The sequence below is a fragment of the Eretmochelys imbricata genome, chromosome 2, assembly GCF_965152235.1.
Source record: "Eretmochelys imbricata isolate rEreImb1 chromosome 2, rEreImb1.hap1, whole genome shotgun sequence".
Taxonomy (NCBI): Eukaryota; Metazoa; Chordata; order Testudines; family Cheloniidae; genus Eretmochelys; species Eretmochelys imbricata.
Genome location: NC_135573.1, coordinates 87,951,123 through 87,975,248, shown reverse-complemented (window position 1 = coordinate 87,975,248; position 24,126 = coordinate 87,951,123). Strand labels below are relative to the sequence as shown.

The following is a 24,126-nucleotide window of genomic DNA, read 5'->3' as shown; positions in this document are numbered from 1 at the left end:
CTTTCCAAGCTGGTCATCAGAACAAAGATCCCCACAGACCCACCAACTCAAAGCGGAACCACACCCTGCCATAACAACAGGTGTAAAACCTGTAGACACCTCTCCACTGCTGCTGTGATTAATACTCCCCAGAACACATCTTTCAAGAGCCAGGGGTCCTACACATGCCTATCACAACATGCCGTGTACCTCATCCAGCACACTAACTGCCCCAGTAACAACTATGTGGGTGAAATCAGACAATCACTATGTCCTTGAATGAACTCACCCAGAGACATGATAAATACAATATCACCGGTGGATGAATGCTTTTCACAAAATGATCACTCCAAGCCTGATGGCTCAGTCCTCATCCTCACAGGAAACCTGAACACCACCTTCAAAAAATGAGCCTGGAATCTTAAATTGACAACTTTGCTAGACACTAAAAATAACCAGCACAACCTCATCTCTTTCTCCAGCAGAAGCTGGTCCAACAAAAGATATCGCCTCACCCACCTTATGTCTCTAAAATCCTGGGACCACCATGGCAAACAATTGTTAACTGTAGTAATTTTTATTTTTATATAGCACCTAAAATGTTCTGGATACTTTATAGACATAGAATACGACAGATTCCTGCCTCAAACGCTTTCTGCTAGCTGAACCTCGTTCCCTTTCATTAGATCTTCAATTGTGTGATTAAAAGTAACAAATGGCTTGTAATGAGGAGTGTAATACCATGACAGTGCTGAATTCAGTTCTGGACTCTTCTGATTCTTGTTGACTTGGGGCCAAAGTGTCTCAGGTCCCCATCAGTTACACATGTGCTTAACTTTATGTATATGAGCAGTAAAACTGGCCTCAATGGGACTACTCACATGTAATTGAATACATGCATAATAGGTTGCAGGATTGGAGGCTTTGACTGTAAGCTCTTTTGGCCAGGAAATGGCTGTTACTATATGCCTGTACAGCGCCTAGCAAAACAGGGCTTTGATCTCAGTTGTGTCCTTTTTGCACTATTTAACATGCATAATAATTAGCAGAACTAGTATAATTTTACAGATACAATTAGAAGTCATCAGTTTGCTGTTAAACAAACGGACATTAACAATTTCAGGAGTCAAAAAGCTATTGCTTTAAAAGACTGTGAATAAGCCTGAAATATTAATTTCCACTTACATGCTGCATAGACAGGACAGAGAACAGGGGGTCTCTGTTAGTGACTGACATCCAACCTTTTCAATGCTTTAACAAGTGACAGACAGCTAAAAATCATACTACATCAAGATGTATGCACATATCTTGAATACTGCATACAGATGTCATACCCTCATCTCAAAAAAGATATACTGGCATTAGAAAAGGTTCAGAAAAGAGCAACTAAAATGATTAGGGGTTTGGAACGGGTCCTATATGAGGAGACATTAAAGAGGCCAGGACTTTTCAGCTTGGAAAAGGGGAGACTTAGGGGGGATATGATAGAGGTATAGAAAATCATGAGTGGTGTGGAGAAAGTGAATAAGGAAAAATTATTTACTTGTTCCCATAAGAACTAGGGGGCACCAAATGAAATTAATGGGCAGCAGGTTTAAAACGAATAAAAGGAAGTTCTTCTTCACACAGCACACAGTCAACCTGTGGAACTCCTTGCCTGAGGAGTTGTGAAGGCTAGGACTATAACAGGGTTTAAAAGAGAACTGGATAAATTCATGGAGGTTAAGTCCATTAATGGCAATTAGCCAGGATGGGGTAAGGAATGGTGTCCCTAGCTTCTGTTTGTCAGAGGCTGGAGATGGATGGCAGGAGAGAGATCACTTGATCATTACCTGTTAGGTTCACTCCCTCTGGGGCACCTGGCATTGGCCACTGTTGGTAGATAGGATACTGGGCTGGATGGACCTTTGACCCAGTATGGCCATTCTCATGTTCTTATGCTTCTGTGCTTAAAAACCCCCACAACCAAAAAGCTGATCCACTGACTTCTCATAAACAAATGATCAAACTGGAGATATTTTTTCCCCCACATAAAAGCCTGCTTGCAATTGTCAGGTTCTGCAAAAGCAGGGCTGAGTGCGGTGTTTTTTACTCTAATAACTATTTATGACAGATTTACGAAGTCAGATATCAAGATACTGCAGAAGAGGGCTGGGGTTGGAGGTGTGAATACTAGGCCTCAGTGCAAGTCTTGAAGAACCAGTGATCTAGAAATGCAAATGAACTGTGCATTCTTTTTCAGGTGCTGTCCGCTTGCTCTGCTGGCTTTTATATTTTCTTCACTGCTACTTTGTATAAAAGTTACATGGTTGATAAATCCTTGACTAGTATCAAATCAACAATACTAGTCTGTGCACGTGAAACCTAGACTTTACTCTTCTTTAGAAAGTCTGATCTACTCTATGCACCAGTGAAAGTCAGACCTACAGTAAATGGGCCCGATGCTGCTCTCAAATTAGTGTAAATCAAGAGTAAGCTCCATTCAATGGAGTTCCACAAGTGTAAAACTGGAGTAAATGGGAATAGAATCAGGCCCAATATCTTTTATTTACTTAAAAACAAGTTTGTTTCTAGCGTAATCGTTTAAGTAGTTCTCAGAAATCCCACCTGGGGAATTTACTCCTCAAAAGCTCCAATCAGATTCCTTTCTATTAGAGTATTGCAAGCTTTTAAAAAAATGTGTAAAGCGTTTTTATGTTCAAGAAGGCTCCTGTCTGATATAATAGTCTTAAAAACAGCTATAAAAGTAAAACTGTGCTTAAGGCAGAAGAAAATCCAGTGACACTGCCATCTTCTCTCGGTGATCTACCTCGATTGCTTTCTATTTTCTACAGCCAAAAATACTACATGAGATGTTACTCATGGGAGGCAGAGCAGCTAAATCACATTTGACTCACAGAACTAATATAGCTGTTAAACCACAAGTAAAGTTACAAATAAGAGCTGAAATCTCTCTCGCTATTATTTAGTCATCCTCAGAGGAGAACAATAACCAACCCAGACTCAACTGAACCTTGTACTTAAATTTCAGTGATTCCTGTTGGTATGAATATTTTGGGATGAATAAGTCTGTGTGTCAGGGTTTTGGTTTGATATTTAACGTTACATAATTCCAAAACTAGGCTTTTGAGTTAATATGTAATGAAGCTGAATGGGTACCAGATTCTACTTGTCCTTATTAAACCTTGTCACAAAGAAAAGAATAAAATGCATTCAATTCTTATTTCACTTTATTAAAGGACTTGTCAATAGAAAATAAAATGGGCCTATACAGTGGTATGTTTATTTTAAAGAGAGGGAAATAAACACACATCACAATGAAATAAGAAGCAATGTTGTCAAATATACTGACTGAAACATAGCCAACAGAGGCAGAGAAATCAAAACAAAAATGGGGGATTTGGCCAGCTTCATGGGCACATTGATGTCCTGATGATTGTGGTATATGTTTTTGTGGGCTATATTAGGGGCATCCTTATATTTGAATTTAAATTCTATTAGGGATATTTACCTTATGTTATTTAATTTTGTGCAGTTTCTACATTTTGGATAGGTGCCACATCAAACAAAAATGCTATGGATTTGCCCATTTTTGCTGAAAAGGAGCCCAGGTAGCTGAAAAAATTACCAGAAATAGCTATCGGCCTCTGATAACCCCATCTTCGCACCTCATCATCACCAGTTTCAGAAAGCTTAGCAAAATCATCCACCTCTCACATCATAGGAAGCCCATAAATCTGGCAATATGGATAAAAACATTACTAAACCTCTCCATCTGTTTATATATCTTTTACATCCTAGGAGTTGGAGAAATCAGCTCCCCAAACTAGCACTATTATGTACAAATCCTGTAATTGTATTGGAGTTAGAATTGTATAACTCTCCTCCCACCCACTCCCTCCAGCTTCTTGGCGATTCTTATTTGTGACCAATGTTCATTACCACCTTTGTCCTTTTATGATCCTTTAAGCACACTCATTTTCTTACTTACATTTCTCTTGAACTTCCAATAAAAACTGGATATACACATGTACCTTGGGATGAATGGACCACGGAAACAAAACTATCCCCTCACAACCATTATAATCATATGTCCTTGGTGTGTGTATTATCTTGGCCTGCACATCTGGTAAAATGAGCTGGCACGCAAAAAGTGCATATACAACATCAATACATTATTTGTATAGGATTATGCCCATGAAGTTATTGTTTCATGGCAGATTATAACAGCTACATGAAAATACACACAAGCTATAGTATGTAGCTTAAACTGTAGTACATCCGGTGCTCCATTTTGTCATACAACTCTTCAATAGCCGCAGAGCTATCAGAGTAGAGATGTCTCCCTGGTAAGGCCCTGGGTATCATCCTTCACGATGCTAGTGTGTTTTTCGAACACTGTTTCTCTGGTGCCACCATATATTTGGTAAAAATTTTCTTTAGGGAGGTTGTGTTGGCTGCTATTGGATTTTTATGAGATTTCATTTTAGATTTTATGATTTCCAGCTGGGGAGAAGGGCAATCTCCAGACCTGAATTTTGCCCTGGCTTTGATCTGGGTGTTCACCACCTGTGGTTCATTCTGTCCAATCTGGATCTTTTAGAATCACAAGATGCAAAATAAATGTTGTTTCACAGACACAGGGGCCCTGAGGACGGCTAGCTCATTAGCAGGGACCACTGTTCTAAGGACTAAAATGTTGCCACTTGAAGGCAGCCAGCCAGTTTCCTTTATCATGATTCCTACAGAGTTGTTGCTTAGCTTAGGTTTTTGGAAGACTTCAGTATAAATCAGTAAGTTACCCTGGAATGTCTGTTTTACCCTGATGAGGAAGAGAAAGACTCACGATTCACGTGTGGCGCAGTAAAGTGTGGAACCTTTTCCATCTTGAATTAGCCCCTCTTGCTGGCTCTCTGCTGCACTTAATGTGTGGTTGTCATCCATGTATGCACAGCAGCTCCCTACAGCCCATCCCTCTGAAAACACTGGTGGGTAGCTGGGACGAAGAGGAACCAGCCATAGCCCGCGCGATGAAAGTAATGACGTGTAATTACAAAAAGCTGTTGGGGCAGATCAGGCAGTGACCCAATTAACAGGGAAGCTCTATTTATTTATTTAACCATAATCATAATATGACAGCACTTCAACAACATGAATTAATTTAGTCTCACAATACTCATTGTGGCCAGGTAGGGATGTATTATCGTCTCCATTTTATAGATGGGGAAACTGAGGTACAGAGCAATTACGTGACTGACCATGGTCACATAAGAAGCTTGTGGCAGGCCTCAGAACTGAACCACAAGTACCCTCCTTCCTCTTATGAAGTGAGCCAGTTTTCAGATCTCTAATGTGTGCACTTGCCTTGTAAAAATATTTTTATTTTTATTTATTTTGGATAGGGCGTAACAGTCACTGGCTTGACTGCTGTTACTGCTTCTTGATGTGCCAAATTACCTTTAGAGATGGCTCAGCACTTTTGAGAACCTAGCCTTTTATGGGGTTCAACACAAGGCAATTACATGCCATGAAATACTATAAATTAAACGAGATTTTATCATGTATGTAATTATTTATTGAGCTGAGAATCCATAGAAGGTAAACAAATGTTTACAATATCATACAGTAAGCATTTCCAGGGCTTAATAAAAATGATTGTCACTCACCGTGCTTCACAAAAAATTTTCTTTTAATGAATAAATAATTTGATGAAATCAAAAAATATTTACAATATAGACAAATGAAAAAAGCTTTGGATATATTAATCTGAGCATCCTGTATTTTGCATTTTCTAACTGTATTTCTATCAAGACTGCCTCTGAAATGATACAAACTGGACAGAAACTGCAACTCAACAAAGTTAATGTGGTTTGTTACATGTGTATCCATTAGTTCAAATAAGCTACATATGCTTCATTTATTATGCATGTGTTAGAATACAAATATAACTAAAATCATATATTATCAGAATGTTAGACAGCATTCTCCACAAAACAGAAATGTACACTAGGCTGTGACAATAACAGAGGATCACAGGCAACAAAATATAACAGAAAAATACAAATTCCTTCATCAGAATATAATTGTGCTCTTTAATTTACCAGATGACTATGCTGCTCTATCAAACTGATGGTTTTGCATAAATGCAGCATCCAACAACCACCATGTGTTTGTGTGTGTGTTTGTATGTGTGTCAAGCAGCGGCATTACAGTGGAAATTGGGCAGTGCAAGCAGTTTTTATAAACACTTTCTCCAGCTCTTAAAAAGAGCGAATTATACAGAGCAATAGAAGCATAACACTGAGAAGTCTTCATCTCATATACACAAATATCATGAAACAACTTGCTTTGTTTGTGGCGGTGAGAGGAGCTTTATCACTGCTGTTTGTGCAATCACCCAGAATTCAAGTATTCCAAAGCCACTTCATAGCAGAATTTGTATTGATCCTGAAAAATCAACAGAAACAACCCCCCACAAAGTTATTCACAGAAGAAATTTAATTAAGGACTTCAGTATTTCTGTTCTATTAAAATTATTTACTATCAGTCAGTGTGAATGAGTTTGCAAAAGCAATTTGTATTTAGATAAGAAAAGCATCACACTAATAATTCAATAGTACATACAGTAACTGACATTGTTGATCATACAATAACAATACTATATTTAGCTATGGAAACATCTCTATAATGGGACATTTGGAAACCAGTAAACAAACTGACTTGTAAATCTTTAGTAACCTGTCAAAAAACTCATGCCCAGTAGATATTGGAATTCCTTTGCCGTAACATTGATGTTAAAATAGGCCTGGTTACTACTATTTTCCAGTTCATAAATTTCATTTTATTTTTGTCTATGAACTCACTCAGTTTCTTTATTACTTCTCCTCTACACCTAATTCAAAATCCCCACAAGCCCACACTCCAGTTATTTTTCCTCTCACACTAGAGCACATACATCAGGTATTGAGTTTTACTGTCACATAAGGGGTATTTTCAGCTACCAAACTGTCTTTGCACACATGCCTGTGTTTATACTGAAGTGGGGCCATCTGGAACTAGGGGAGCAATCCAGCACAATCTCTGAAGAAGCACCCTGGTGCAGGAGCGGCTAGTTATATGGGCCCGTGGTGCCCATGCTCCAGGAATATGCAGGGCCTGGGGGCCCAGCTCCACCAATGTTCAGGGTCAGGTCTCTTCCCTGGCCCCGCCTCCCCCCTCCACGTGCCTCCCCCAGAGAGTCTCCCGCCCCCGCCTTCCGACCCTGGGCAATTTAAAAAGGCCGGGGGGGCCCCGGCTGCCGTCGCCACCACTGGCAGTGCAGTGGGGTTAAGGCGGCTTCCTGCCTGGCCTCGCTCTGGGCTGCTCCCGGAAGTGGCTGGAATGGCCCTACGGCCCCGGGAAAGAGGGAGTGTCTCCATTCTGAGCGCTGACTTTGCAGGTCCCATTGGCTGGGAACTGTGGCCAATAGCTGCGGGGGCGGTGTCTGCAGGCAGCAGTGCATGAAATCCCCCTGCCCCCTCCCCCGCAGAAGCTGCTGCCAGAGGGGTTTGCGGGTAGCTTTCGGGAGCCACTTGAGGTAAGCGCTGCACCCCTCACCCGAACCCCGAACCCCTGCCCCAGCCCAGGGCCTGCACTATGCACCCAAATTCCCTCCCAGAGCCTTAGGCAGGTGTGTGTGTGCGTGGGGGGCACCACCAAAAATGATACAAACCTGCCGCTCCTGCCCCTGGTGAGCAAATGGTGTGTGCATGTCACAGAGGTGGAGGAAGGGGCACAGAGGGACTGCAAAGGCCTGGCTCTTATACCTCCCTGCTTGCTGCTCATCCACATATGGGCAAGGCACAATCTAGTCTTCTGAGCAGTTGTACAAGGCGTGGCAGGTAACTCTGAGGGTTCTGTGTTTTGTGTCCACTTCTTTTTATGTTTCTGCTGATCAGTGACTTTATTTTGTAAAATGATAAACATTTAAACATAACAAAAAGCTGATGAGAACATGGCTGTTATTCCATTAAATCTAAGTGTTAGCTGTTCTGATTTCCAAAAATTAAGTTTCAATGTACCGCCAACTAGATTATCATTTTCTATCAATGGAGTAAGCACTGCCTCTATCATAAGCACTTTAATTAAGTTATAAAACGTGACAGTTCACGTGTAGTAATGACATAGCTAGCTGGCTGACAGCACTCAGCCTTTACCTTTATGCTGAACACATAAGTAGGTAGGATATGATTATACTTCAGCAATATTCTTCTTTTGCCTGAAGCAAACATTTGAAGGGATTCTGTCTATTGTCCACTCAAGTCACATGTTTATTATTCAACATGTACCTGAATGATTTCAATAGCTACTTTTGAATCAGAAGAAGAAAAAAAGCCAACAGCAATTGTTAAAACAAAGAGGTGCATTTTCCTGCAGCCTTCATTTTGCATCTGCCACTTTAAAAGTTAAGGAACAAAGTTGTTTGGACTTAAACCGCCACGGTTGTGAGCAAGTGTACTGAAGGTTTTAAGATCCTGTAGGGTCACAAACTGTGGTGTATTTGGATCTCTTCTGAATGAGGAAAAAAACCCAGAAATATGGGGTAAATTATATCTTTACTATTTTTATTGCATATGTATAGGTGACTAAATCACAGTCATGTTATCATTATGGAACACACATTGGGACAATGATCAACCAGCCAGCCATTCTCATTTCTTCCAAGCTCATTTCATAGTGATTTACTGATTTAGCAGAATAACTGACATTTCCAGTAAATGCAAGCCCTAGATAACTGCCTTATAGAATAGACATTATTGTTCCCCCATGCTCACTGCTGTGTGTCCTTTGCACATTTTACTATTTGTTTGATGATAAATATTAAAAACCTTTTTATGTTACCTAGCTTCAGAGAGGAATATTTATATGGAGCACATATTGGTAGACCCAGTAATGTTTATTATGAAACTCGTTGACATGCTTCAGTAAAGATACCCTAGTGCTAAATGTTACTTGTATATTATGACTATAGAATTTCATGAATTTTCTGTTTTTTAGATGAATGTGTCACTCAGATTTTTGTACTTGGAAGGGTTCAATGAAATTAGGAGATGAATCTGTAAATCCGCACCACAAAGAATATCCTTAATCCAGTGAGAAAATGTGTAACAATATTTACTCAGCAATCCTGGAACTCCTCTCATGAAACACTGTAGCACTAACAATCCCGTGCATTTATAGATTTGATATTCTTTGAAGAATGGCAATAACTTTACAAAGGTGGGTGAGTGTTAATATCCTTATTTTACAGATGGGGAAACTGAGGAAAAGAACTTTTCACTCCTTAAAAGTCACAAAGCAAATAGTCAGTGGCCACATCAGGAAGAGAACCCAGATCTCCTGACACTAAGTCGCTGCTTTCCACCACTACACAATGTTGGTCTTCATGCACATTTTCAAACCAACTCATTTGAATTGTTGCCATTTATTAAACTATATGCTCCTGTAGAGAACTGGACTGGGCCTCAGGAGACTGGTGATCTATTCCTGGTTCTGCTGGGTCACCTTGAGCACCTTCACCACTCTGTGCCTCAGTTTCCTCATGTGTAAAACGGAGCTAATGAAGCTGACCTTTCTAAAGCGCTCTGAGATGGACTGAGGAAAAGCACTGTAGAAGAGGTAGGCATTATTATTATTATACATATTTGTTTTAAAAAAGCTCGTATTTGATTTAAAATATTTGCTATTCAGTAAAAATAAAATAAAATAAAAAAGGTGTGGAGCCCAATGTGGGCTGAGACATTCTCTGGCTGAGACATCTGCTCCTGAAGGCCCATCCCAAACTGCGATTTATAGCTAGCATTTTCTACAACTGTATATTTCCACCCCATTTTATTTTTATTCCTGTGAAATAAATGAATCAGAGATCACTGAGATCCATGAAAAGAGAAAAGGAGTACTTGTGGCACCTTAGAGGCTAACAAATTTATTTGAGCATAAGCTTTCGTGACCTTATGCTCAAATAAATTTGTTAGTCTCTAAGGTGCCACGAGTCCTCCTTTTCCTTTTGAGAATACAGACTAACACGGTTGCTACTCTGAAAACTGAGATCCATGAATTTATCCACAGGTGATGCATGGGGGGGACACGCGGGGTCACATGATCTGCCAAGGCATGATTCTGCCAAGGCTGGGAGTTGGGCTGAGCACAGCCCTGGGGGACGTGCTGGGGAAAGGCACTGACATCATGCGCTCCCACTGAGCTCCGCTAGGTGGTGCCTGGAGCAGGGAAATGACATCAGGCTGGTAGTAGGCCCAACAGTGGAGCCCGCTTGGGTGTGTGCAAGGCTATAGATGGGAGCTTGGGGCAATGAAGGGGGGAGGCAGCAGGAGCAGTGAGGGGATGGGACGGTGGGGAGTCCATGGCAGACAGTGGGGGCCAGGGGCAATGAGGGATGGGCGGGGAGCCTGGGGAGGCAGCAGGGGGATAGGGAGGTGGGTGGAGAGCCCGGGGGAGGCATTGGGGGCCAGGGTGATGGGAGATGGATGAGGGGCTCAGTAAAGCGCAGGGGTGGGCGAATTCGTGGGGGGCTGGGGAAGAGGCAGCGGGGCCGTGGGGGATGGGAAGGTGGGTGGGAGCTCAGTAGCGGTCCAAACCAAAGCCACTTCCCAAGAGTGCTGGGATCTGGAGTTCTGAACTGGCCCAATTATAAAAATAAACCTGAGCTGTGATGTTGAAATCAGGCCCTAGATCTGATCTTCCTCATGTTTCTGAGTGGTTTGGATTCTGTGTCCTAGTTATGGGTCCATCTCTAGCTAAAAGTGAACTGTAAAGAGAAAATGGAACTGCAGGCAAGCTCAGAAACAGGACTTGAATGTCCCTGCTAACTAGGATGGGCATAGGAGATTGATCACAGAAAACTGTTTTAATTTACTTTCCAGATTGTTTTTCAAACCACTGTCTGCCTGCCATTAAATCTGTTTTTCCCAGTTTGCTAATGATCCCCCATTCTATGATTCACCATTCTATGGTACTATAGATACCAGAATAGTCAGATGCCAGAAGAGACATCGTAGCCACCAGGCAGTTTAGCATGAGATTTCTGGTACTTGTGGTGCCCAAGAGAGCCAATGTCTCCTTGTAAACCCAGAAGAGAAAGCAGATTCAAATGGAGAGGAAAAATAATTTCATAAGGTTAAATTAGAACTGATTCCTGACATAATTATTGCGTGCTGATTGGTTTGCAAATATCTCTGTTCTTCAAATTGATATAACACATCAGTGCAATCCAGAGCTTCTTCATGTGTAGCTCTCTTTTAGCACAATCTCCATTGGCTATTACATAGTATCATAAAATATGAACATCAAAAGTAGCTCTAGAAATCAAAACTCTTTTGTCTCTTGAGTACCTGCCCTGAACCCTGCTGCATACCACCAGAACCTTTAAATTGTGTCCCCCGGCCCCCCCCGATCAGCAGTTACCAGTCACCTCTGACTTAAACTCACAGAGACCTGAGAACAGCAGGCATGCCAGGTACAAATCCACATCTACACAGACTGAGTGGAAAAGTAGGACATTTCTCTCTACATCCAGCAAAAAAAAAAATTAGGAGTGTCCTGAGACAGGAGCCAAATGCATGGCCCACTCCCAACATCACGAAAGCTGGAAGGTCCCTCACCTCCAGATGACTGACAGTCTTACATTGCTAGCTTGCCTCCTCAGAGTGGCAGCCTCAAACTCCCTGCTCATCTCATGCTGCTGGCAAGGTGCTGGTTCACCTAAGGACCCAGCTAGATGTCTCTCTCTTACTGATGCCTGGCCTGAGGGAGGGATAGGAATTCACAGCAGTGGAGGTGGGACACCTTGGTAGGTCTGAGGAGAAGGGGTTTCTTCAAAAGAGAGGCAGGGCATACTGGGACTTGCTGCAACCAAAAATATGGACCTGGTCCTACCTCATAGAAGGCAGAAACCCTCCATCTTCCTAGCACATCACCCCTAAGTAGCTTGGCCAACCCACTAGCATTCACTATTCCTCAAGGTGTTCAACCCGTGAGGCCAGACTGGGAATGGAGATCTCTCCTAAGGGTACAGGGGTGGAGGGTGTCACAGTTCTGTGGGATCTCCCTGCCTCCTCCTTGGGATTTTGGGGTAGAAAAGATGCCCAAACACAGTTCAGTCCCAATTAACCAATCCCCTATTGTCCATAGATTACACAGTTAACTCATACTGGGTTATGATTCCTGAAATTACCCAAATACTACATCTGTCATCGAAGCTAATCTGCTTTCAAAAAGCCAGACTCTAAAAGCAGTGCTTTTAAGGCACCCCGCCATAAAGTACAGTGGCACTGTCCCCCTTAATTCAATAGCCTGTTTCTACAGAGGTTTTGAAGGTCTGAGACCATCACATTGAATTGGGTGGAACTGTACATCTTTCTCCCAATACAGAACTATAAGCAGAACATAAGAGCCTGCTGATTTAAGCTGTCCTACAGCTCTTGTGTCATAGCCACTAGTGTTTCTGCAATTCTACATCTAAAAGATTCAATAAAACACTCTATAAGAAAATAATTGCACATGGCCCCTTGTTTCCGAACTCCTTTAATCTTTCTATGAGGTAGAGCAACCATAATTAAATGCAATATTCTGGACGTCACACTGAAATTCATGGCTTTGATAAATATTAGGCAATTAAGCTATTTATAAAATATATAATTTGAAAATCTGGCATTTCATTTTACATTATTATTATTTCTGCTGTGCGATGACTGCTCTCCTCATGGATCACACTGCCAGAAAGGCAAATTAATAAAGATGTTCTGTTGAAAGTTTTAAACTATTTCAAAAATTCAAATGAACAGAGACAAAGTCTCCTTGGGAAGAAAGGAGTGTAAAAATACTCTTATAAGTGAAATGATTTCATTATCCCCTTTGAAAACGACTTGCATGCTTTCTCAACAACTCCCACTGAAAATCTTGGAAATCTCCCCAAACCTTATGATAAAAGGGAACATTTTCTATTTAGTGGTGCAGTTAAAAAAGCTCATACCAGAAGGTCCACCATGTTAGGCTTATTATTTCTCAGTGTCTTCACAGCATGGAATACATCAACTGCCCTCTGGTGCCGAAGCATTTCACAAACAATGCTGATTGCACAAAATGTCCCACTGCGGCCACCTCCGTTTCTACAATAAAAGTGATAAAATGGCTCCATTACTCATGACTGTATGTTACTAGTTCTCATACTGTGTCTGAATGTTCTACGAGACGTGCAATGCAAATACTGGTGAACCAATGGCTATTAATGCCTCTGAACTCTAAGACGGATGCAATTTCTAATTAAAATGAATAGGCTGAATTATCCAACATGTATGCTACAGAATCCATCAGCTTGGAAGCCTGAGGGTAACAGAGTGTTTAAATTTTGCACTAGTCTTTTCTATTAATTCATAAATCTGAAGAACAAAGTAACTATTTGGAAAATAGAAGAGAGACAGAGGAGCCTGATTCTCATTCACACTAAGGCTCCGTTCCCTTGCTCTGGCAGTACAAAGGAGCCTTAAAGTGGGGTAAATTACATTTCTGTTCAATTTGAGGCCCCTTTACACTTATATAGCAACCTTAGTGTAACGAGACTCAGACTCAGAAATGCTAAAACATTAAACAGATTTTGGAGTTTGGTTTTGAGCTTGTTACAAGTTTTTCTATTCTAGGTTATGGTGCCTTATTTCTGGACTCAAAGGTTCTCAGGTAACAGTAAAAGAGCCCTGCCCAACTTATAATTTGTATTGATAACTGTACTCTTAACATAGCCATTAGGTGGTGCTGCAATATCCCACTACATTTTACCTGTACCTTGTGGCATTAGGTACAGGCATTACACTCACTGCATGGGAATGAGTGCTTTTACAACTGTATGTTCCCCCATCATCCATAGTTTCAGAAGATGAGAACCCACACTGACTTGCTGACTAAAAGCCAGTCATAAATGTTCATAGGCATGATCAAATATAGTATTTAATAGTGCTTTATCTTCAGCTATTTTTAATCTTCAAGAGAATCTCTTTCCAGAAACCCTATTATTTCTACAACTATTCCAATCAGAGTCTTTAGGCTGCACTTCATTGGAAATAATAAACCTTAATAATTACCAGAGTGAAGACTAGTTAGCTAGCGGGTCTTTCAAACCAGCACTCACAAATGGTTGATTTTCAAAGGAAGCTATGAAATCGCACATCTGTCACATCCAGGCAGTATAAAAAGAATGCTCTCTGCTGCCAAAACATTGGCTGATATTGTGGGACTCTTTGAGAATGTTAATTAAACTAAAGTCATTTAAAAGGATTATGTCAGAGCTTTTTTCTTTTCTCTACTGCCAGGAAGTGACGCGTGCGTGATGTGGTATAACTATTTAATATCATCAGTAACTATAGGGATAACAGTAATTTGCACTTCAAAAGGGCCTTTCAGCTGAGGATCTCAAAACATTAATTAGTTAAACCACACAATACTCCTTTGATGTCAGTATCATTATCCCCATTCTACAGATGGGGAAACTAAAGCACAAAGAGATTGAGTGACTTGTGCAAGGTCAGTGTAAGTGGGCAACAGTAATAAACTTGCAGTTTTTATCTGTAGTTACTAATTTCTATTAAATGTAAACAGAACGGTCAGAAAGTTATTTTCTAATTTAGGCCCCAATTCATGAAAGCACTTAAGGGTGTGCGTAATTCCATCACTAATCAGGGCAGCACTCAAGCCAATGCTTAATTGAACAGGAATGGTTTCCTGAATTGCAGCCTCAGTTCATGAGAACTCAATCCTCTGTGAGAGCTGAGGGAAAACAGCACATGGCAGATTCTAAGTCCTAAGAGAGGAATAGTGGGCAGATTAAGAACTTGTACCTCCACATGGAGCCATGTAAACTTGAGGCCCTCATGCATGTATACATGACCCTCAGGAAAGAGGCTCTCAGATTTCTCCCAAAGAACATGAATGGAAAACCCAACTTCCCACAAATGAAAAACCTTCATGAGCTTCCACTGTTTTTCAACGAGGTGCTGTGTAATTCAATTCCAAATTATGGGATAAATTACAAGGATGCCTCTTACCTTGATGCAAATCCTTTAAAACCCAAAGTACAGTAAATATTTATACCACCCCCTTGCTTTCCTACCTTCAAATACTTACAAACAATGTACGACTGTACGTCCTTCTCCTCCATTGTATTCTTCCTGCCATTTCTCCACCTGACGTATTTGTTTCAAGAAAGAACGTTTGGACACTGGAGTATCTCTGTACATGGGCCATCCCAGGAACTGAAACTGCTGCACCATCCGATACCCATCTTGGGGCTGCAAAGATCCAAACAATAAGCAAGAAAAAAGCGAAGGCATTATTTACACTATACTCAAATGGCATACAATTTAAACTTTCTCATCAAAGTTGTTAAAGGACATCACTGCTTACAAATTACTAAAGTAATTTCAGCTGCCCTTGAGAGTTATGGCTTTTAATCTCCAAAAGAGTTATTAAGCACACAATGTTTTAAGTAGCAGGATATACAAAGAGACTAGAGCAGAACAATGCTACAGCTACAAGAGTCAAGTAAATGATGATTTAATATTATAGTAGTCACTCGATAGCAAAGTGAAAGTCACAATACAATTTCAATTATAACCTCTGGTTTTTCACATGCTCATAACTTTCAGCTTTTTGGAAGAAATGTCCTGTTTCTTTCATTTTAAAAAGAAAGTTTGAGCAAAATCTTTCAAGCCATTCTGAGGAAAGCAGGAGTGAAAAAAATAAACATGTTTAAAAACAAATCTAAGTGCACTTTATTAACTGGGCTATGCGCAAACTCTCAAGAGAAATAGTTCTGAAGAGAGGCTTTACTATATCAATTAATGCATGGAACAAAAACCCAGAATGTTTACATGACAATGTTGTTGTTATTGCTGTTACACAGTAGTAATAGAGAGGGTGACAGATTAACAAAAGAAGGGACTACAGCAGAGCTGAGGCAGAGTAAATTTTGATTGTCATAGAATCACAGAAGTGTAGTACTGGAAGGGACATCAATAGGTCACCAAGTTCAGTCCCCTGCACTCAAGGCTTATATGGGATTTGCCTGCTTTCTGTCAAAATTTGGAACCTATTGCACCCCTGGCTGGTCCTTTCCATCTGACTGCCCCTCCCCTCAAAATAGGATTAATATTGATCAGCGATTATTAAATCACACATCCTATTAACATTTCATGGGTTCTTTGATTTTACTCATGAAAAATCACTGGGGACTTCAAGGCCCTAGAAATCTGAAAGAATGGGGAGTGAAGGCTTATTCACTGGCTCCCTGGACTGGGAAGTAGGGCCCCAGGTACCTCTTTGGCTCTTTCCTCTCTTGTTGCAGGAGCAGGTCACAGGACTTGTCTTTGCTTGTCCTGGGGAGGACTGGCCCTCAGTGCAATCCATGACCTCACTGACCGACTAGGGAGTGCTGCCCATTCTTTCCAATGTCTCCTCAGTTTTGGGAGGAAGTGCCAAGTCCATTTTGCTGGGCCCTCTTTGCCTGGATGGGATGGAATGGGATGCCTGATCTGCTTCATGTCTCTCTCAACCTGGCTTAAGTGGATGTCTGCTGGCTTCAGGAGGTATGGGTGAAGTATATTATCACACCATATTAGTATCTTTATAAAGTGCTCACTTCTTTGAAACGCACGTATGTTAAAAGGTGTACTTAAAGGACTGTGCACTTCATAGAGATCCCGGTACAGTATTTACAAGAAACAAACCTCTCTCTCAAAGAAGTGGTATTGGTGCATTTTGCTTTTTTTTCTATTTAAAGCGCCAAGACATTCAGTGCAGATTATGATAAGGCTGAACTCTTCAAGTACAAGTGTAAGAAAATGCAGATGTTAAAGGCTTCCATTTTCGAAAATGACCTAGTGAGTTCTGGGGGCCCAACTTGAGGCACGAGTTCTGAGGGCCCAACCTGTTTTTCAGGGTTAGGTGCTCAATGCTTTCTGGCAATTACATCCCTTTAAGATGTTTAAAGTTGGGAACTTCAAAGTTAAGGTACCCCAAATCACAACTCATTTTTGAAAATTTAGGCCATGATTCTTGCATCAAAGTAATGTTGCTCATAAAGCCCCTGGTTTTTATTTTTTGTTACATTTATTCAATAAACTAACACAATGTATTTTAAAACATAAACTGAATTATGCACAACAAAATATGCAACGTGGGCTAACTGCTGTAACAACATTAACTTCTGCAATTCCTGGTTAACAGTACAATCTTAATGCTGTATTTTTCTCATGTGAATGTAATAAACATAACAAAGGCACATGGTAGAAAAATGTCTTTATTCTGATTACATATACATAGCCTTATTCTGATTCTATGTATGAACCGTATATCTATAAGCTTGTTCTCAGACTTCGGAGTGTGAGGTGCTTTTGCATGTTTAACCTTTACTTTTTGTTTAATCTTTACTTTTATAACCTCAGTAAGGTTTGCTCATTACCTTCAATTTTACACACATTATTATACAGATATACATACATTTATTTTATTAATATATAGTCCTGATTAAAACTAACTGGATATTTGGAGGAAAGATTTCTTAGTTAACATTTCCCCCTGTCAATCGAAATGGTTAAGTTTAAAAAAAAGAGAGAAACTGAATAAGGTTCTTACTCTTGCTGCATTATAAATTCGGAATATCCGGCTGATTATGTCTTCTTCTAAATCAGCTGATACAAATTCCACCTGAATGGGACCATGTCGGTGCACCCCATTTTCTGGCCAGTACTGGGGACACAACTACAGGAGATCAAAATCACAGACAAGCACAGTTATTTATAAGAACATTGATATCCTGGAACATCCCTGGAGAATGCATTTTTCTTGTCTTTTAATATGGATCATTTCATTTAATTTTTTCTCTTTTTCAAGTGTTACTAAAATTCTCACACACATTATTATAAAATTGTAGTTTCCCAATCTCCGGGCCAGTTTTTTCAGTATTCCAACTTTACTTTTGCAGAACAAATTTAACCAAATAAATTCTTAAGTAACTGCACCTCATATGGCTCATTGCTGTATTCTTAACTCTTTGGTGTTTGGAGTCACACATTTCTGACACTCAACATCAATTAAGTGTTCAGATATGATGGGATGTGGGGATGCTGTTGAACGACATCCCATTTAGGGTGTGCTGTGAACAGAGGACCAAAGGCCTGATATCTTAAAGTGTTCTAAGTGTGTTGATACCAGTTCATAACCGCAGTGCAATGTGTTATTGCTGTTATAAAAGTAGAGCTATTCTCAAAACTCCAGTGCCTAAATTCTGTGCTCAGTTTAGCTCCAGACTAGTGAACTGGCCAAAATCAGCACTGCTTGAAATTTTCAGTGACCAGTCAGTCTTACATTTGTGAATGCCACTTTACAGTAGAAAATATGACCTAGAGATCACAGAAGAATATAAATATGTATCTTGAACAGTTTAAGTGTCCAATAAAAAATTTATGGCTTAATCCTGAAATGAATCACCTGACTCTTGGTCTTCTACCCCTAATACTTTAAAGATTAATTCAACACTTTGATGGGGATTCTCAGAATTGCCCTCTATACAGTGTGTTCACTTTCTGGGATATTTAGGTTTGCAGTGTTGTTGTGGCTGTCCTGGTCCCAGGACATTAGAGAGACAAGGTGATATCTTTTATTGGACCAACTTCTGTTGGGGAAAGAGACACTTTTTCAAGCTTACCGAAGAAGAGCTCTGTATAAGCTCAAAAGATTTTCTTTCACGAACAGAAATTGGTCCAATAAAAGATACTACCTCACCTACCAGGGATACCTATAGCAGTTCATGGCCAGGCATGCAGCAAAATTAAGTATGAGAATGAGCAAACTAACGCTTGCTTGCAGGAGCATTGATCTCATATTTTAAAACTTCATTTTATTCAAAAAAGTAGCAGTGGCCTTCATTCTGTTGCAGGCGATCCACAGCTGAGCTGACAAATCAGACATGCTACAGCTGTTGTTTTGCACTTCTTTATAACACTCATCCCTCAACAGAGCCACTCACAAATTACTGCATTTTACGAAAATGTGGCCATTTAAAACAGAGTAAAAATAGGACAAAGTCTGATTTGCATATCACTTCAATTTAACAAATTAAAAACAAAAAAATCCAATTAGGAAAATGTATTTTCTTTTTTAAAAACACTCTACATTCACAGCTCACACTGATGAGCAAATTACTTTTAGACTCTGCTCTGAATCTTAATCATGTTTTCATTATGAAATACACTTATTAGTATTGAGTAACAAAATACAATGAACATAGATAGCTAATGTAGGTTTCCAACACGCTGTACAACTCACTGTAAGTCCTTCCATTATGTAGTAATACCATTCCAATGGCTTTTTGAAAAATACTTAAAAATCATATAAAGGCTAAGATGTTTGGCACAGAAGTTGTAGGAATCCATGATTTTCAAATATGTAGGACATTTGGTTTGAGGGTTTTTTTGTGAATGTGAGTGGTTGGATGTATGTGATGTATCAACTTCTTTAGGGTAGATGTTTAGGGTTTGATTTCTCAGGAAGGCATGGAATTCCCCCTAAACTGGAGTATATATACAGCAGCTGCAGCAGATCCACATGGCTACCATGTAGCAGCCATGGTCCTTCATAAAATGGACTATCTTGAATGGTTACTTGCAAATCTTCCTTTGACAAGAATCAGTATGAGAAGATTTAGACTTCTCAAATCTCTCCAAATTGCATCTTCCAACTTCATTTGTGGTTGGCCCCATATCTACTTGCTTCGACTTCAGCTCTACAAACTTTCTATAAAAGCATACCTTTTTCTGCATGCTGGACATGACCCCACCAGTGCAATTGTCCTGTTCTCAATTGGGGTAAGACTGCAACTTCCTGGGATCATCTACATATCTCTTCATTTGTGACAAAACCATCTCAACATATGTTAATAATGTGCCGTAACTTTTGTCACTAAAACTATTTATTTTCCCCTCCTATGTTTTATTTTTAATGGCCATGATCCTGCTCCACATAGCAGGGCTGTCGTCACTATCATGGTGAACACTCGTATCTTAGATGTCACAGAGATATCCTGCCACACAGAGGCCTTTGAAGAGTCTGAAATGCCACTGATGCAAGATCAATTCGACATGTGAATTCTTTGGTTATACAACCTCCTGCTCTCAACCAACTAGCCAGATAGATGAAACCATTTACCCATTCAATGTCATTGCCATCTACACACAGGCCATTCACTTCCATTTTACAGGAAGCATGCATAGCTTTGGTTTTATTACCATTGATCTTAAGTCCCACAGATTTTGCAATTTTTTTGTAGATCTTCCAGCATTAGCTGTAGTTGGCCAGTAGGCATTTCAAGTAAGAAAATATCATTTGCGTACTCAAGATCCTAAATTTTGCAACTCCTACTTGGGCCTCAATCAGTTTTGGATTGGAAGAGGGGCTGTATCATCCCTTTTTTCCAAAAGGGAGAGTGATTAGTTTGCTCAGATTATAGGGGAATAATGCTGCTGTCAGTGTCAGGGAAAGTGTTTATGACCATACTACTGAACAGACTGAAATTGGGCCTTAAACCAAAAATGACAGATAACTAATGTGGTTTCTGTACTGGCCAATCTACAATCTATGCTATATATGCTCTGTGAAATGTTACTGAAAAACGCCTAGGGCAACAAAAGACAGTTAACACCATGTTTATAGACCTTGTAGCTGGTTTTGACTCAGTGCACCAATCACCCCTGTGAATAATGATACACCAGGATGGGGTGCCTGAGGACTTAATGTTCAGAGTGGACAAACTACCATGGTACGTTTAGCTGTGTGAGGGTCAATGGCTGTACTACAGGCTGGTTTTCAGCAGAATCAGAAGTGCACCAGGGTTGATTCCTCTCACCTATGTTATTTAATGTTCTAACAGAGTATCTGATGTATGTATTACAGTAATATGTAAATACATTATATAGAAATAAATACATAAATAACGATTTTGACAATAATTAGTAATAACGCTGAATGGATAATGCATGGTTTTCAATAAACCGGCCCTCTTTTCCTTCTTTTTGCTTTTTGAGTTTTGAGATTTATTCCTAATGAAAAGCTTGTCACTTACATTTGAGAAAAAAGTTTAATGAATTGCAAAGACAGGTGTATTACCTGACACATTATATATCCCAATAGCTTTTAATAGTAAGGCCAATAAATGCCTAAAATAGCCAAACTCTATTATACATTCAAAACACAGCCTACAAATTCACAAACTCTGTGTAGCAGTTACTAAAAGTCTGACTCCCTAGAGTGTTTCCTCATTCACACTGAAAATAACCTCAGACTCATGAATAAAAGTTTTTTCTTTAATTTCTAGACAAGTAAGAATGGTTAGGGATTCAGAAGCTCAGTATTTAAGACAGTGTTTGGAATTTGTAGGCACTTTTTTGAAAGCCCAGGTTGAAAACTTTTATGTTTTTTAAAACAAAATCTTAATGTTAACATGAAATAAATGTGAGCATTTTTCTATGTATGACTTAAACTTGTTAAAAAAGAGATTCTTGAACACATCAGGAATAAATATCAGATGCAGCATACTACAGCATATTAATTTTGACGTTACTTTAACCAAATATTAAAAGCATTTTAGAACATTTACATAGTAGGGTCTTGTTTACTGCATTGCTCCTGTTTAATGCCAGTGTTAAAAAGTAAAGTCAGTGCTTAAGGAAATTGCCATATCAGAAGCCCAGAATGGCTCAAGTTCTCTACTTTTTTAAAGAACAGATATATCTTTCTAACGAACAATGAGCAGCTATATTGTAAGCTAATTAAAAATGCCCCATACATTTGCTTCATCTCTGTTCTGGAGAGAGCCCCTCTATGGAGAGAAGATAGTCCAGTCTCCATTCCTGTTTAGTTCTTGTCCTCTCCACTAAGGCTGCCACTTACAGATCCAATTTGTGCCAAATGTGATGCTGATTTTTGTGATGGGAATGACTGTCCACTAGTAGAATCATAGAAATCAAGGTTGGAAGGGACCTCAGGAGGTCATTTAGTCCAACCCCCTGCTCAAAACAGGACCAATCCCCAATTTTTGCCCCAGGTCCCTAAATGGCCCCCTCAAGGATTGAACTCCCAACCCTGGGTTTAGCAGGCCAATGCTCAAACCACTGAGCTATCCCTCCCCCCGTCTAGGTAGACCAAGACCACAGACTCATTTCAGGCAAGCAACATGGGAAAGCTGTGAATTTCTGTTAACTTTTGGCCACTATGAACTTGTTTTAAACTTTGAGCCAAGTCCTAGAACTGAAAGGTTCCACATCCTATTACCAATTCCCAAGGAGTTAGGGGTGTATGTGTGTGTATTTACATAATGGTGGACAAACTTATGATGGCCTCATTCTTTCCTCCCTTCCCTCCCTTTGCCTATCCACGAGCTATGAATCAATTTTCTAGTGTTTGTGAATGCTGTTTTATAACCCAGATTACATCCTAACACTGTTCTGAAGCACACATGTACTACCTAAACACAAGCATTACTCTGTAAAGTACTTTGATTGGAGCAGTTTCTAGGACTTACTTGTGCTGGATCCACATCATTCAGCATAACGATTGATGTGCAATGATAGTCTAGGACCAGCCTCCAGAAATCTTTGACAGTATTTGGTAAAGGATGCTGGGTAACTATAAAAGCTGAGGGTTGCTTATAGCTCTGCAAAACAATAGCAATAGAAGATAAAATTAAAAGTGATAAGAGAAGAAATCCATCCAGCAAAATGTCAGTAATGGCCCCAAACCCTAGGAAAATAAGTATTATTGTTATTTTGAAGATTACTCACACAGTGTTTTCAGATCTTCCCTGAGATGCTTGCTTGTAATCTAATAAACTGTAATTTTACATCTGGAGACAATATGGCTTTAACAGATCATATTTTTAAAAAAATTTATGACATGGGCATACAGAAGGGGAAAAAAAGAGATTCTTGCTTCCAATGTACCACCCATAAAATCTTGAGAGGTAGATTTGTTCTGAGTTGTTGACAGACAGATGAATCTACGTTGACTGTACTTGATTGTTAATGTGAATGATTCCTGTGTAAGGTGATACCCAGTTATTGTTCCAAGAAATATTGCTCAAATCCTAGTCTAACTGGCAGCAAAGCAATATCTTTAGGGGGAAAAACAAGGTTCATTCTCTCTTTAAACACTGGCCCATGTCACTGACTGGAGGCACTGGGTGAACTTTCATCCACAACCCATGATTTAGAACCAGACGCTTCTTTGCTGCTGAAGGCCATAATGGAAGTACTTAGTCTGTTATCGGTCGAGGATTGTCAATATCTCCATTAAGAAGGGCATGTCTGCTTTGAAGGAAGCTTGTACGCACCCGTATGCTCAGGAAACTATGTCTAAACGCTGGCAATCTGGGTAGCTATTTGAATCTTCCTTTTTTGCTTGGGTAACTGAGACAGCTAATGACAGGTTTCAGAGTAGCAGCCGTGTTAGTCTGTATCCACAAAAAGAACAGGAGTACTTGTGGCACCTTAGAGACTAACACATTTATTTGACCCAGCCATACACATACTGAATCTATTTCCCCATGTTAAGTATCCTCACACCTTCTTATCAACTGTCTAAATGGGCCATCTTGATTATCCTTACAAAAGTTTTTTCCTCCCTGTGATAATAGCTCATCTTAATTAATTAGCCTCTTACAGTTGGTATGGCTACTTCCACCTTTTCATGTTCTCTCTCTCTCTCTCTCTCTCTCTCTATCTTCTTACTGTATGTTCCATTCTATGCATCCGATGAAGTGAGCTGTAGCCCACAAAAGCTTATGCTCAAATAAATTTGTTAGTCTCTAAGGTGCCACAAGTACTTCTTTTCTTTTTGAGAAGGTTAATGGGGCAAGAGGACTCTCACAGAATCTAGCTTTTCATTCTGGTTACAGACTTGAATATGGTGCCAGATGTGCCCTTCTTCTTTCCTTTGGTCAGTAATCTCTTCTTAGCACTCGATAATCACTAGATATCCATGCTGTAACTATTAGATCAATCAGCTGCCTTCAATGATCATGAGAGGGTGCTGACTTGCCTGAAGTCATGTGCG

At 39.9% G+C, this 24,126-nt stretch overlaps 1 protein-coding gene across 1 annotated transcript in view; it reads right to left on the bottom strand.

Annotated features, from left to right (window-relative positions):
- Positions 1-6,350: 6,350 nt before the first annotated feature.
- PTPRM (protein tyrosine phosphatase receptor type M) overlaps positions 6,351-24,126 on the bottom strand; it is a 688,077-nt gene continuing 670,301 nt past the window's right edge. Inside the window, exons 31-35 of the mRNA XM_077809062.1 lie at positions 22,598-22,729; positions 17,656-17,781; positions 15,148-15,311; positions 13,007-13,142; positions 6,351-6,426 (exon numbers count right to left, since the gene is read on the bottom strand). Coding sequence (XP_077665188.1) covers positions 6,373-6,426; positions 13,007-13,142; positions 15,148-15,311; positions 17,656-17,781; positions 22,598-22,729 — 612 coding nt within the window. The 3' untranslated portion in view covers positions 6,351-6,372. The remainder of the gene's footprint in view (positions 6,427-13,006; positions 13,143-15,147; positions 15,312-17,655; positions 17,782-22,597; positions 22,730-24,126) is intronic.